Source organism: Pteropus alecto, unplaced genomic scaffold, assembly GCF_000325575.1.
Source record: "Pteropus alecto unplaced genomic scaffold, ASM32557v1 scaffold79, whole genome shotgun sequence".
NCBI classification, from domain to species: Eukaryota; Metazoa; Chordata; class Mammalia; order Chiroptera; family Pteropodidae; genus Pteropus; species Pteropus alecto.
Genome location: NW_006494612.1, coordinates 16,659,394 through 16,673,694, shown reverse-complemented (window position 1 = coordinate 16,673,694; position 14,301 = coordinate 16,659,394). Strand labels below are relative to the sequence as shown.

Sequence of the window (14,301 nt, the reverse complement as noted above, 5' to 3'; positions counted from 1 at the left end):
AATACTGCCATTTGCGACAAACTGGATGGACCTCGAGATAATCATGCTAAGCGAAATAAGCCAGACAGAAAAAGTTGAAAATCACATGATATCACTTATATGTGGGATACAGACGTAAAAGCAACAAAGGAACAGAACAGGACAAACAGAGACTCATGGACTTGGACTATAGACTAGTGGTTACCAGAGGGTAGGAGATGGGGGATGAGGTGGGAGGTAGATGGGATAAAGGGGGTCAAATATAGGGGAGTAGGGGGAGGGTGAAGAGGGTAAAGGGGATCAAATATACGGTAGCTGAAGGAAACTGAACTTTGGGTGGTAAATACACAATAGAATATACAGATGTCAAATGATAATGTACATCTGAAAATTATATAATTGTATTAACCAATGTTACCCCAATAAACTTAATTTAAAAAACATGAGAAAGAATTAACAATAAATAACAACAATCAAATAATGCAGAGAAGATGAGTGTTGTTACTGGGAGTATCCAAATACAGACTGACTTAAGGGCCCCAAGGGAAGGCATAAGGAAGCCTAGCACTGCCCTGAGTCCAGTGGTAGGGGAGGGCACATTTAGTTTGGGTGGTAGGGTGGAAGTGAAGGATTAAATTAAATAGGAAAGACCTTAAGGAAACAGTGTCACAACTAAAAATGGGTTTGCTAGAGTGATGGGTTTGACATCACAGTATATAAGGAGAGGATAGTGAAGAGCCACTCTTTGTATAATGAAAGCAAAGTTCTGAGCAAGCAAAGTGCAAGACATTTACATTTTGCTTGCAAGAAAATCAAAGTAGGAGACAAAGACAGAAAGGTAGGAATGAGCCATAAAGCAGAACCTTAAGTCTGAGAAAAGAGTTTAGGATGCAGAAGTGACATATTTGAACTGTGGCTCAGGAAGTCTAATCTGGGAAGATGAGTGGGAGAATATGCAATTAGCATCTGACTTATGAGGGTAGAGGGAGTGAAGACTGTTAGAATTTCCAGATATGAGTTTTTTTGAGAGGGAGGAAAATTCTACTAAAATCACCAGCAGCTAGACTATAAGCATGAGCTATTAAGTTTCTAGAGCTGTGAGCACAAAGCATTTTCTGGTTCAGAACTGAATTTTCTCTGGCTGAAGAGTCACTGTATCATCATCAACAGGGAAAGGTTTCAAATGCATGCGACAAAGGTATCTCAAGCTGACAGTACCATGCTTAAGTCCAAATTCAGGTGTCAGTTGAGCTGGTCTTTCTCACCGTAAGTAACAACATTTAAAAAGGAGGAGGGCAGTTTAAATTATTTACTTCTCATGTGCTTTGATCTTTTCTGTGTCTTGGAATCTTGAGTCTTTCACTGAAGGCTGTGACTAGAGCATGTTTATGAACATGTTTCAAGGGATATACAGACTCCCTAAAAATTTGTGCCCATGTATTATTTTTTTTTCTTTTTTAATGCCTACAGCACCTGGCATTCCTAGGTGGTCTCCCATCCAAGTACTAACCAGACCCAACTCTGCTTAGCTTCTGAGATCAGATGAGATCAGGCATGTTCAGGGTGGCATGGCCATTGACTGTGCCCATGTATTTTTTCTTACTTTTTCTCATTTATTCTTGTGTTCTTCATTGAGGTAGTGTGCTTTTATATTAAAATTCCTTAGTGCTTATTTTTCACTAGTGCCTATTTTAAAGACTTTATATATTTAATTCAGTCAGTTCCCTCAACAATCTGAAAAGACAGGTATAGACAAATCTATTCTGTTCATTCCATTAAAAAAAATGCTGGTTCCTATCCACTAAATCGATTTCATGACACTCCAATGGGATGGTAACCTATAGATTGAAAAGCAGAATTCTACATGAAATTAAATCAAGTAATTGTTCATTAAAAAAATCAAGCAAAAGCATGAGTCTAACTATGAATGTGTGAGTGTCCATAAGCTTTAAATTTATGTACTTTAATTAGTTTCAAGTTTATGGTACATTGGTTAGACTGATTACATTGGTTAGACATTTATATAGTTTATAGAATGATTCTCCTAATTGCTCCTTCTCTCCCCTGGTTTTCCACCTAGCTAATATATTAATGCAAACTGTATTCCCTATGCCACGCTCCCCATCTCAGTGACCATCTATCAACTACTAATTTGTACTTCTTTAACACTTTGCCCCATTCTCAGTCCCCCAACACCCCTTCCCCTATATTTGTCCACTATATTTGTGAGTCTGATTTTGATTAGTTTGTTCTTTTAGTTCCTTAGATTCCACATGTAAGTGAAATCATATGGTATTTATCTTTCTCTGTCTGACTTATTTCACTCAGCATAATAACCTCTAGGTCCATCCATGTCATTGCAAATGGTAGGATTTCATTTTTTTAATGACTAATATTCCATTGTCTATATGAACCATAACTTCCTTATCCAATCGTCTTTTGATGGGCATTTAGGTTGCTTCCATATCTTAGCTATTGTAAATTGTGCTTCCATGAATATTGAGGTACATAGATCTTTATGAATTATTATTTTGGTTTTCTTTGGATAAATACCCAGAGTGCAATTGCTGAGTCAAAAGGTATATCCATTTTTAATTTTTTGAGAAACCTCCAGATGGTTTTCCATAGCAGCTGTACCAATCCTACCAACAATGTATGAGGGTTCCCTTTTCTCCGCATCTTCGCCAACACTTGTTTTTTGATTTATTGACGATAGCCATTCTGACAGGTGTCAGGTGATCTTTCATTGCGGTTTTAATTTGCATTTCTCTGATGATTAGTGACCTTGAGCATCTTTTCATATGTCTATTAGCCATCTGTATTTCCTCTTTGGAGAAGTATCTGTTCAGGTCTTCTGCCCATTTTTTAATTAGACTGTTTGTTTTTGTTGTTGTTGAATTGTATGAGTTCTTTATATATTTTGGAGATTAACCTCTTATCAGATGTATCATAAGCAAATTATCTTCTCTCATTCAGTCGGCTGTGTTTTTGTTTTGTTGATGGTTTCTTTTGCTGCACAAAAACTTTTTAGTTTGGTGTAGTCAAATTTGTTTATTTTTTCTATTGTTACTCTTGCCCAGGGAGATATATCCAAAAAGAAATTACTGTTAGTAATATCAGAGATTTTACTGCCTATATTTTCTTCTATAAGTTTTATGGTTTCAGGTCTTACATTTTAGTCTTTAATCCATTTTGAATTCATTCTTGTATACGGTGTAAGAAGGTGGGCCAGTTTCTTTTTTTTGCATGTACTTGTCCAATTTTCCCAACACCATTTATTGAAGAGACTGTCTTTACTCCATTGTATATTCTTACCTCCTTTGTCATATACTAAGTGAGCGTATAGGCATGGATTTATTCCATAGTCTTTTTTTTTAATCTGTAGAAAAAAGTTAATTATTTCCTGAAAACATTATCAGACCAAACTTGGCTGTGAATGTGTTTTCCCATAAATGAATGTCAAACAATATGTAAATGTTCCTTTCAGAGCTGCCTAATCTGAACTCAATCAAGAAAATAGGAAACATAAGTCTTAACAACATTACAGCTTATTCAAGAGTTTAACTGGTAATTAGTAATTAATTTTCAAATAATGTACAGGCAGCTTTTTCACAGGAAATGGTTTTAAAATATTCTTAATCTTTTTTTAAGATTAATAAAATTGCTGAATACTGAGAAGTTTGCACTGATAAAAATTAAGACTCACGAACCATTTATATTCTACATTAAAGAAGCTATTTTAAATATTCTCAGTCTGTAGTTAGTCAAAAAGTATTTAACACTTCTTATATACCAACCACTATTTAACAAGAAACAAGGAAGGAGCCCTAAACTATTGCAGAATCTTCACCCTCCAGATGGCCCATTTGGGGAAAGACTGACTATATACACATAAGCAAACAAATAAGAGCTATGAAGATCACACACGAAAGATTCTTGGGCAGTGCTGTGGATCTCTACAGGCGCATGTTCCTAACAGCAACGAGAGTTCTCTGGGATGGTTCTTAGAAATTGAAATCAAATATGATGTTCAGTGAAGTCAACTAAAACACTCTACTTCCACAACCACTTTCAATTTTTCCTACTAATTCCCCTCTCAAACAAAGTAAAAATTAATGTTTAATGCAATTTAAACTGAGACAATATGGAATAAAGAAAATAATCAGATACAAACAAAGCAGAATCTCCATTTAAAGGCTCAAACCCTCCATCTGAAGGCTAAGTGACTGGAGGCACGTTATTTAACCTCCCGAACTATAGATTCATCGCCTGCATTCATATCTACTCATAGGATCATTGGTAAGGATAAGGTGAGAGAATGCATGTGAAAGCACTCTGTAAAGTACTAACAAATACTATTAACAAGTTTTATTATAATTAGTAGGCATAGTGAAACTGATAAAGTAATAACCAAATATTAAGAAGGTATAGAGTTAATAATTACCAAGCACTTCAAAAGGTTCTATGTGCTTTTCAAGTATTAACTCAGTTAAAACCTGCAATATGACTGAATGTCTGAATCCAACAACTGGTAATAAGAATGTTTCTCCTCAGATCTTGGATATACTAAGGTTCTTCTCTAATGGCCCTTGGCCAACAGGAAAAAACAATCTACAGACTCTTAATTAAAGGAAGGGCAAGAGTTCACATCACAACACTCTACCATGTGGTGTTATTAATTCTTAGCACAGGACTACCACAGAGACAGCTCAGCTCTTTCCTAGGGTCAAAGGCTGCCTCTGCAGAGCTGGAGAAGGGGCCCATGCACTGTGTCCTCAGCAGTGCTACAGGTCAACCAGCCACACCCATGCAGGTGACTCCTCCCACTGAAACTTGGACTCTGTACCTAAGCAAGAGGGCAAGCTGAGGTTGTCCAAATGTATTTGTATATTCATTTATATTAGAGGCAACTATTTTTTTTAGACAAGATGCAATCCTAGAGAGTAAAGTGGATCACTGTCATGCAAAACCCTGACTTAGGCAAGCAGGGTATAGAGACTGCACGTTTCCTACTGTCTTGGTTGGTTAATACTCTGACCTTAACCATGTTATGAATGAGTAAAGTTGACAAGACATGTAGTATGGGATGTCTTCAAGTTACAAACAAGCTATTTTGGAAAAAGTCACTTAAAAGTTAGGTCTTTGAAATCCAGGATGCATTTCTGCAAATTAATTCCCAGGGGTGTAAACTGATGTTAGGCTGCCAAGACTGCCCACAGAAATCTATTTAACCCACACTGTGAGTAGCAGCAAGTCAGGTAACCTGTGTTTTACAGGCCCGTTCTGCCACTACGTTGCCACATAGCCCTGGGCAGCATCACAGAGCATAAGCTCTTGATGGAGAAGTACAGAGCTGGGCTCAAATCCTGCCTCACTTACTTACCTGCTGTATAAGCTCATTGAAGTTATTCAACCCCTTTGAGCCGATATTTCCACAGCAGTCAAATTGTATTTGGGGATGAAAATTTTATATATCAGAGGCTTGGTATGAAGATAATTTAGACCAGATCTCCCAACCTTTATGACATCAAAACATATACAGAAGAGGATAATACTTATACTGCTCCCTGAGGTTAGATGCTGCTCATCGCTAAAGGTGACCAGCCTGTGTCTCTGGCCATCCCAAGGGCTGAGGGGTCACGATCTCTGGCAAGACTACCTGAGACATGAGACTGTGTCAAGTAACACCAGTGGTGAGGCTCTGATTAGCAGTATATATAGTGCCCTGCTATGGGGCCAACACATCATTGACAATTTCCCCTCATGGGCTTGAGGCCCAACTGTTAAATAAAAGGGTGCCTTAGATTTCTGAAAGCTCTTGCACTATATAATTTGACTTCATGATATTCCAGAATCTAGCTGTGCTCATAATAATGTGCCTTTGGGAAACTATGATTCCACTCAGCACTGTTGTAATTGCTCCAGTCTCCCTGATCTGAACAATAGGAGCAGCTCATGTGTGAGGAGTGGGGTATCAAGATGAGGATTTTTTGGGGTGAAAATGAAGGTGCAGGTAGGCATCAAAGCTAATGTCAGTAATGATTTGTTTTTAAAGGAGTGATTAAGTACTCACTGTGACCGGCACTTTGTGTATGCTACCTAAATGTTCACAGCCATCTTGGTTTCGTTTTGTTTGAATAAGACAGCTACACAGCTTACTATACAGTATACTTAATTTAAAAAAAAGAAAAATCCCAGTGGTCAAATATCAGTCTCCAGATCATGAAGAAGTCAAATCTCAATCAGCGTGGACAAGGGACCAGATCTGGTTCAGCTCTGGTTCTCATTGCTGAGCCCCATCTGGGCTCCTGCTTCTGTTTCGGGTTGGAAAGCTTTATTCTTTAAATTCTTCTTGTTAACGGGTTATTATTAGCCACATTTAGCAACCGAAGAAATGTAGCGTGAAGGAGTTTAGAAAGTTGGCCAAGATCATGCACTGAAGTTATTTTCAAACACTAGTGTTCTTCTGATGGGTCAGAGGTTCAAGGCTGAAAAATTGCCAGGGCAAAGTCTGGAGACAGAAGTGAGAGGTGTCTAAGGAGCAGGGATGGGAGCTAAGAAGTGTGGTATACTCTGCACCCTTAGGGGTGGAAGGTGAGGGGGACAGAAAAGCATCATCCCCTCCCTGCTATGTATTGCTGGCTCTGAAGGGGGTGGGCAAGAGAAGGAAACAGGTGGCAGTGGCAGTTCTGCTTTTCATGATAACCAAGAAAGAGTGGGAGGAGCCAGCAAGTAAGTATAACCAAGAAAGGTCTACTGAAGGGTCTCTATCACTCATTATCTATTCACAGGCCCTCTCAAATCTTATTAGAGGGGGAAAGTAGATCTCCTGCAAAATACCACTTTGGTTTAACTAAAAATATATTTTTGATATCCTAAATTAACCCGGGGTCCTGAAAAATAGGTTCTCAAGGAATTTTCAAACACACATATGAAGACATAAAGAGATCTACAGAAAAATCACAAAATGGGTTCTAAATTGTACAAAAGCCAAATAATGTCAAAATGAGTGTGGAAGAGAGCCCTGTGTAGCACTACTGAACAAATATCTGCCTTCTAATTGCAAGGGGAAGGAAGAGGGCACAAGGCCATAATGAATAACTATCACTCCACAGGGTAGTACAGAGAGTATAATTTGCTTTAATAATAATTCAATTTTTCATTTAGTTTCAAAACCTGTCAAGTATCAAGGAATTAATACACACATTTGTAATATACTAAATGTGTATATACATATTCTCTGCAAAAGCACAGGAAAAGGTCTCACGAATTATTCCATCTGGAATAAGCAACTGGTATAAAACAACACTGAAGGTCCTGAGAACCAGGAGGGTTAGGAGTAGGAGGTCCTCAAACTCAGAGCTTATTCAGAATAAAACCACCTATTAGTGAAGCTAATTCACCCTTTTAGAGTTTCAAAAGCAAATTTCAAGATAAATTATGAAAAAGGAAGTATTGGGTAAAATCCTCAAATTGCTCATTTCAATGCAAAATTCTTAAAATAGAGTCTTTTAAACTTACCTTTCTCTGATGAGAGAGAGAGACAGCAACAAAGGAGGCAAATAAGGGACTATTTACCAAACACAATCACACCACGTTTATGAAACCACGTGGTAGAGGAGCCCACCAAGAAAACAGGCTATTTAACTACTCTTAGGGAAAAGGGATGGGGGTGGCGGGGAGGGGTGAATAGAGTTTAAAAGCAATTTTTAGGATTTCAGATACACACTGTGGTAGCAGGCAGAAATCAGGAGAAGTCTTCCTTTTGCTCTCCTCTGAGACCCTAGAGGTTTGTTTACAGTGGTGTAACTGCGTCAGTTTGGTCTTACCCTTTGCCTGACTTTACATTCTTCTCTGGAGATCTTGCCTGGACTGCTCTCATTCACACTGCTCCAGAGAAATCAGCCCTATGTTGTCAGAAACTGGCTTTCAAGTAGGTCCTGTTAGTAATTCCACTTTATGGAATGCCACAGTTTAGTCCGAAGGCATTTGAAAAGATTTATAACTGTTGCTCTTTTCTGATAATGAAGGATTAGGAGTAGGGGTTGACCATTTTTGGCTGCTGCTGCATTAAAATCGCTAAACTACAGGTTTGTCTGTTTTCTCCCTCCCCCCCCCACCCCCACCGTCTCTCTCTCTCTCAAGCTCTCTCATTTCCTAGTAACCAATCATGTTGACCTACTGTTTTAATAGCACCACTGATTTTTGTCCTTCTCCAGCTATCCCTATGTTCCCAAGGTCACACTTCATTTTAGGATACGGTTTTCTTTTAATTGTTAGAATACTTTTCACACGAGGTCAAAGCAAGCATGACAGTTAACTTTGACATTTCTGAGTTGAAAAAACTACACTGTTTTTTCAGAACAGCTTCATCTTGTATTCTCACTTTAAGGGGCTCCCCTAACTCTACATCTTAGGAACAAGAAGTGGTTAACTTTGAGCAGACTGTTCATGAACCACCAGTCAATTCTTACTATTGGAATCAGTTTGGATTCAGACTGAGCAGGCACGATAGTTTTTGAAATTGCTATGTAGAGCGTCCAACGCAAAACACCACCAAACAAACAAACAAACAAAACGCTGACCTAAACTCACATCTTATATGAAAGTTAACTTTCATATAAGTTAACTTATATGAAAGTTAACTTATATTTAAGTTAAATATAAAATATTTTATATAAAATAATACTATAAGACTTTTAGGGAACAAAAAAGAAAATATTTAAGACAGATGAGAGCTGGGCAAAGAGTTATTAGATCTGACATCAAAAACACAATCCATAAAAGGAAAAACTAATAAATTGAATCACATCCAAATTAAAAACTCTTGCTCTGCAAAAAAAGACACTATTAAGAGGAAGGGGGAAAAGCTAGACTGGGAGAAAATATCTGCAAACCATATATGAAAGAACTAGTATCTAGAATGCATAAAAAACTCTCAAACCTCTACAACAACAAAATCCAATTACAATATAGGCAAAAGACATGAAAAGACATTGCACTGAAGAAGATGGATAGATGGCTAATAAACGCATGAAAAGATGTTCAAGTTCTTTAGTTTATTAAAGAAATGCTAATTTAACCACAATGAGATATCACTGTACATCTATCAGAAAGGCTAAAATAAAGAGTGACAATACCAAATGCAGACAAGGATTTGAAGAAACTGAGTCATTTATATATTGCTGATGGAGTGAAATGTGAAACAGTACAGCCACGCTGGAAAAGAATACAGCAGTTTCTTCCAAAGTTAAACATGCACTTATCACTAGACCTAGCAATTTCACTCTTGGGCATTTATCTGGTGAAATTAAAGTTTTACATTCACATAAAAACTTGTACACAAATGATCCTAGCAGCTTTATTTTTAACAGTCCCCAAATGGAAAAAAACCAATGTCCTTCAACAGATGAACAGTTAAAAAATTGCAATACATTCTGACCATGGAATACTACTCAGCAATAAAAGAGAACAAATAATATATACAGCATCTTAGACAGATCTCAAGTGCTATTATCTGAATGTATGTGTTCCCCACCAAATTCGTATGTTGAAATTTAATGCCCAATAGGAGGTGGAGCCTTTGGGAGGTGATTAGGTAATGAGGGTAGGCCCCTCATGAATGAGATTCGTATACTTGTAAAAGAGGCCTGAAAAAGCTCCTTGCCCCTTTAATCACTTGCAGTTACAGCAAGAGGACTGAGTGCCTTATATGAACCGGAAGTGGGCTCTCACCAGACACAGAACCTGATCATGCTGGCACCCTGATCTCAGACATCCGGCCTCCAGAGCTGTGAAAAATAAACTTCTTTTGTTTATAAGCCACTCAGTCTGTTGTATTTTGTCACAGCAGTCTGTGTGGACTGAGACATCAAGGGAATCACACTAAGTGAAAAAAATCTAATCTCAAAAGATTCTACAGAGTATGATTCCGTTTATACAATATTTTTGAAATGACAAATTATAGAGATTGAGAACAGATTAGTGGTTGTCAGGAGTGGAAGGTAGAGGAAAGGAAGTGAATATGACTACAAAAAGGGATCTTTTTCACAGGTTTGTTCTGCATCTTGATTGTGATGGTGGCCACACAAACCTACATGTGATAAAACCGCATAGGCCTAAAGACACATAAAAACACACACAAACACAAAAGAGAGCTTGTAAACCTAGCGAAATCTGAATAAGGTTGGTGCACTATATCGATGTCAATTTTAGTTGTGATATTATAGGATAATTATGTTAGGTATTCCATTGTGGGAAACAAGATGAAGGGTATAGGATATCTTTTTGTATTAGTTCTTATAACTACATGTAAATCTACAATTATCTCAAAATAAAACACGTAGAAAAATCACTCTATTGTTTTTATTTATTCCAGTGTCCTATCTTTCTAATGTTTCACCCATTAGATGCCTGATTTCTTCTTACTCTCTATAGTCCTAATAGTGAAAAACATTTCACTACAATTCATAGTTTAATTCTTGCTTTCCAAAACCTCTCATTCATGATTTACTGCTATTAATTGCAGCAGCCCTTTGGAGATGACCTCTATTAAATACTGACTCTTCCATGGCATGAAACGGACAAAACACTTTACTTCATTGGTAAAATGGGAAAAACCTATGACATAAGTTTACTGTGAAGATAAATAAAACAGTAAGTACTTGGCACATAACAGAGTTCCTTAAATATTCATTTCCTTCCTTTTCCCATTAACAATCTAAAACTTCGCTTAATTTCTAGATAAAAACATGAACGAAAAACTCTGGTTGTCAGTTTCCAAGGCTTATATTTGGAAAACAGGAAATGTATCTTTATGGAGCACAGACTGGGGATTGGGAATGCAGTGAGCCTGAATCAGTCCTTAAGAAGTATTTCAATTTAGGAGGCCTAATGATCATTTTAAGCTATGTTCTCATTCTGGGTTTGAAAACATTCCAGCTATCAAAATTTATAAATGATTTATAAATGTTTTAGCATATTATTTCATTTTATTATGACTAGTGAGTGGCTGCCATGTAGAGGTTAAAATTTGTAAATAGTAACCGATCATACACTAGATTACTTCTATCCAGATACCAACCAATACATGTAAGCTTTAAAAACGACATGGACATCAATGAGAGAATTTCATCCATTCCATCTATTTACAAAAATACTTTTTAGTAACAGATTCCTTACAAGGTATTAGGTTTCAAATATGTCATAGCTTTTTAGTTATAGCTCAACCAATTAAGTTACAGAGCAAGAAACAAAGTATATTTAACTTCTACTGGCTACTTGCTCTGCTTATGAATAGTCACAAGACACAGAATGCCAAGTAAAACTTGAGGACAGAGTGCACTCAAACATTTTTTTTTTTAAGTACCGATAAAATTTTGCAAAGCACATGCTTACCGAGCAAAATAACTTTGTTTCCGTTCCTTCTTCTCTTCCTTGGTATCCATAATATGCAATCAAAAGTGCAAAGTATTTGGGAATGTCCTTTTTAATCAGTGAGTCATAACTCTGTAATAAAAAATAACAAAGTGACTATAAATTAAGATACTTATAATGGCCAATATTAAGAATAAAGCAGAGTGGAGCTACATGGCCCAACCACAAAGGGAATATAAACTTTAACCAATAAATACAGTCATGTGAGTCATATACGAAATACAAATGCCCGTGGGGGACTGAAAACCTACAATTAGAGTGGGGGTGTTAAACTATAACACAAAGGAGGCTGGAGAAAGAAACTGCAGTATTTTCCTCATAACTAACCATTATTTCAAAATGTGCTAGAATGAAAACCACTAACTTCGGAAGATTTTAGGCTAGCTATGCAGAAGCTAATTATTTTTTTTAAAAAAAAACTTCAACTCGTAACCACTTTTTCGGGTAATTAATAATATGTCTCATACTTAATTATGAAAAACGAATCACTTAGGTGTTTTACAAGACTGTCCTTTCTTTAAAAATAAAAACATGAGTGTTCTATTTTATTTTCGGAAACATGCCTACGAGTCCCTACCACTTGAGCAAATGTGGAAATGAAAGTACAAAGTCTAAGGAAGCTGTGCTTCAGAATGGCTTTCTATGCTTGCCTCTGCCTCTCCCTCTCTGCACCGCTGCTACCTTCACCTGTTTCCCAGGAGTGACTTAAACCTATAATAAAAGGCTGTCTCCAGATCAATCTTCCTTAAATATCACTTTCGTCACCACACCCCTGCTCAAAAATTCCCAATGTCTACTTACTGCCTGATTCACTAATCTAAATTTTCTGCAGAGCATTAACTTTTCCTAAAATCTGTCTTTTCACCCTGAAGGGGTATCAAAGTAAAAGCAAAGAATGTTCATCAATCAAAATTATTTAGTAATTTATTTCAATTCAATAAACAATTTAATTCACAGTACCTATTATATGAAAGGTACTGTGATAAGTATCAGAGACAAATTCAGACATGATATTTGCCCTGATAAAATTTAGTGCATTGCAAGGGAGACACATAGGATTTCAGATCAATGAGATACGAACTGCTATAGAAAAGGCACAGGTATCACTAAAGCCTAGAAGAAGAAGAACCCTCAACTTTATGCAGAGCCCACCTACGCACTCCTCATTCACACCAAGATCTGCAAGATGAGTATGGGTTTCCTAGTTAAAAAGTACAGAGAAGCAGGCCCAGCTTGAACAAAAGCAAGAAGACACAGCATTTCCTTGATATGCCAAAATTCAATGTGAAGCAGGGAAACAGAGCTGAGGATGAAGACATGGGTAGTCTGTATAATACTTTAGGTAATATAAGGTCATGGAAGACCTTCTATGTCACGCAAAAGTGCTTGAACTTAATCCTAGCTCAGCATTATGGGCTGCTCCCCACCCCACTTCACTGCAGACATTACTAAGCAATCATACTGAACCCAACAGCAGTACTTACAGCAGACATTACCAAATTGACCAGAGCTGGTTCACGAGATAAAACCACTTTTCTCATCCCTTATGTATATGAAAGGAAGCCATCAAACGGTTTCATTTGAGGGAGTTGTGATATGCACAGAGTGTAGAGGATGAACTGAGAGCACTGAGCACAGGATGAAATAGATCTATTAGAAAGAAACTAAAGTAAAACCACTTGAGAGAGAAGGGCCCACACTAGCTTTTTAACACAGAAAGAGGGGGAATGAAATATTTAGGAGTCAGGAAGAAATGACAAACACCCGAGTTTCTGCTTCAGGGACTGGGAAGACTGTGATACCATAAATACGATATGATCTATTTTGAAGATCATATGAAGGGGTCAGATCGTGTGTGAGGTGGGGGAGCAGAAACAGATAAAAGATAAATTGTAGACATGTTGTCTTTGAGGTGCCCATGAGATAGTGAGCTGGACACACTCACCGGACATGTGATTAAGCCTGAAGCACAGGAGTAGAGTTAGGGCTAGAGAAAAATATTTAGAAATTATCAGCATATGGTTATAGTTAAGGGGGAAAAAATACAACGATGAAAGCACCCTGGAACCATAACTATGCAGAAGGCCCTGTATGGAAACACAGTCTCACCTCTTACTGTTTTATCTCCATGTGTCTGACATGGGCTCCACCTTCAAGGAGTTTACCAACCAGTAGGAAAAATAAGATGTGCACAAATAACTAAAATGAAGGATTAGTAACTTGTAGCTATCCCAAAGAATAATACTGAGAATCCAAAAGGCACAAAGTTCAATTCTGATTGAAATGTTAAAGTCAATTTTTTAGCGCAGTGAGGATTTCGATAGGTATAAACAGGAGAGACAGCATTCCAGAAAGAGGGAACACCTGAGCACAGGTATGGATATGAAAAGGGCAAGACACATTCAGGCAAGGACAGAGTAGCTATCAGGTAAGAAAAGCAAACCAAACCATAATGCCTGCCTACCATAAGTTATTTATGACAACATATTATCTACATGTCATCTCTTTTAATCCTTGCAATCACATTATGAAGTAGGTATCCTTATTTCCATGAAAATGAGGCTGAGAGATACTAGTTTCCTAGTTTAACAGCAGCTGTTGGACCGGCACAAATCCAGTTTGGTGTACACTTCAGTGCCTTTCAATAACCATGGGGCCAGAAAGCCTTTGGATATGAGCTAGAAAAGTAGTCTGTAATCAACAGCATCCAATTCCTCAGCATGGATTCTGCAGGTTAAGAAAATGTATCTGGCCATTGAAGGAGTAGGTCATCGAGACCTCCAACAGGACCTCATCAGTGGAGTACTGAGAGTGAAAGCCATGCCTTAATGAATTACCCAACTCTGTAACTTAATCTTTACTCTTTCCTTAAGCTTAATAACTCTG

General features: G+C 37.4%; 1 protein-coding gene and 1 pseudogene across 1 annotated transcript in view; both read right to left on the bottom strand.

Annotated features, from left to right (window-relative positions):
* The window catches only part of NCOA7 (nuclear receptor coactivator 7), a 125,851-nt gene that overhangs the window by 93,383 nt on the left and 18,167 nt on the right, over window positions 1–14,301 (bottom strand). The window contains exon 2 of the mRNA XM_006926146.3: window positions 11,377–11,487. Within this exon, the coding sequence (XP_006926208.1) occupies window positions 11,377–11,426 (50 nt within the window). The 5' untranslated portion in view covers window positions 11,427–11,487. The remainder of the gene's footprint in view (window positions 1–11,376; window positions 11,488–14,301) is intronic.
* LOC112474392 lies at window positions 1,441–1,559 on the bottom strand (annotated as a pseudogene).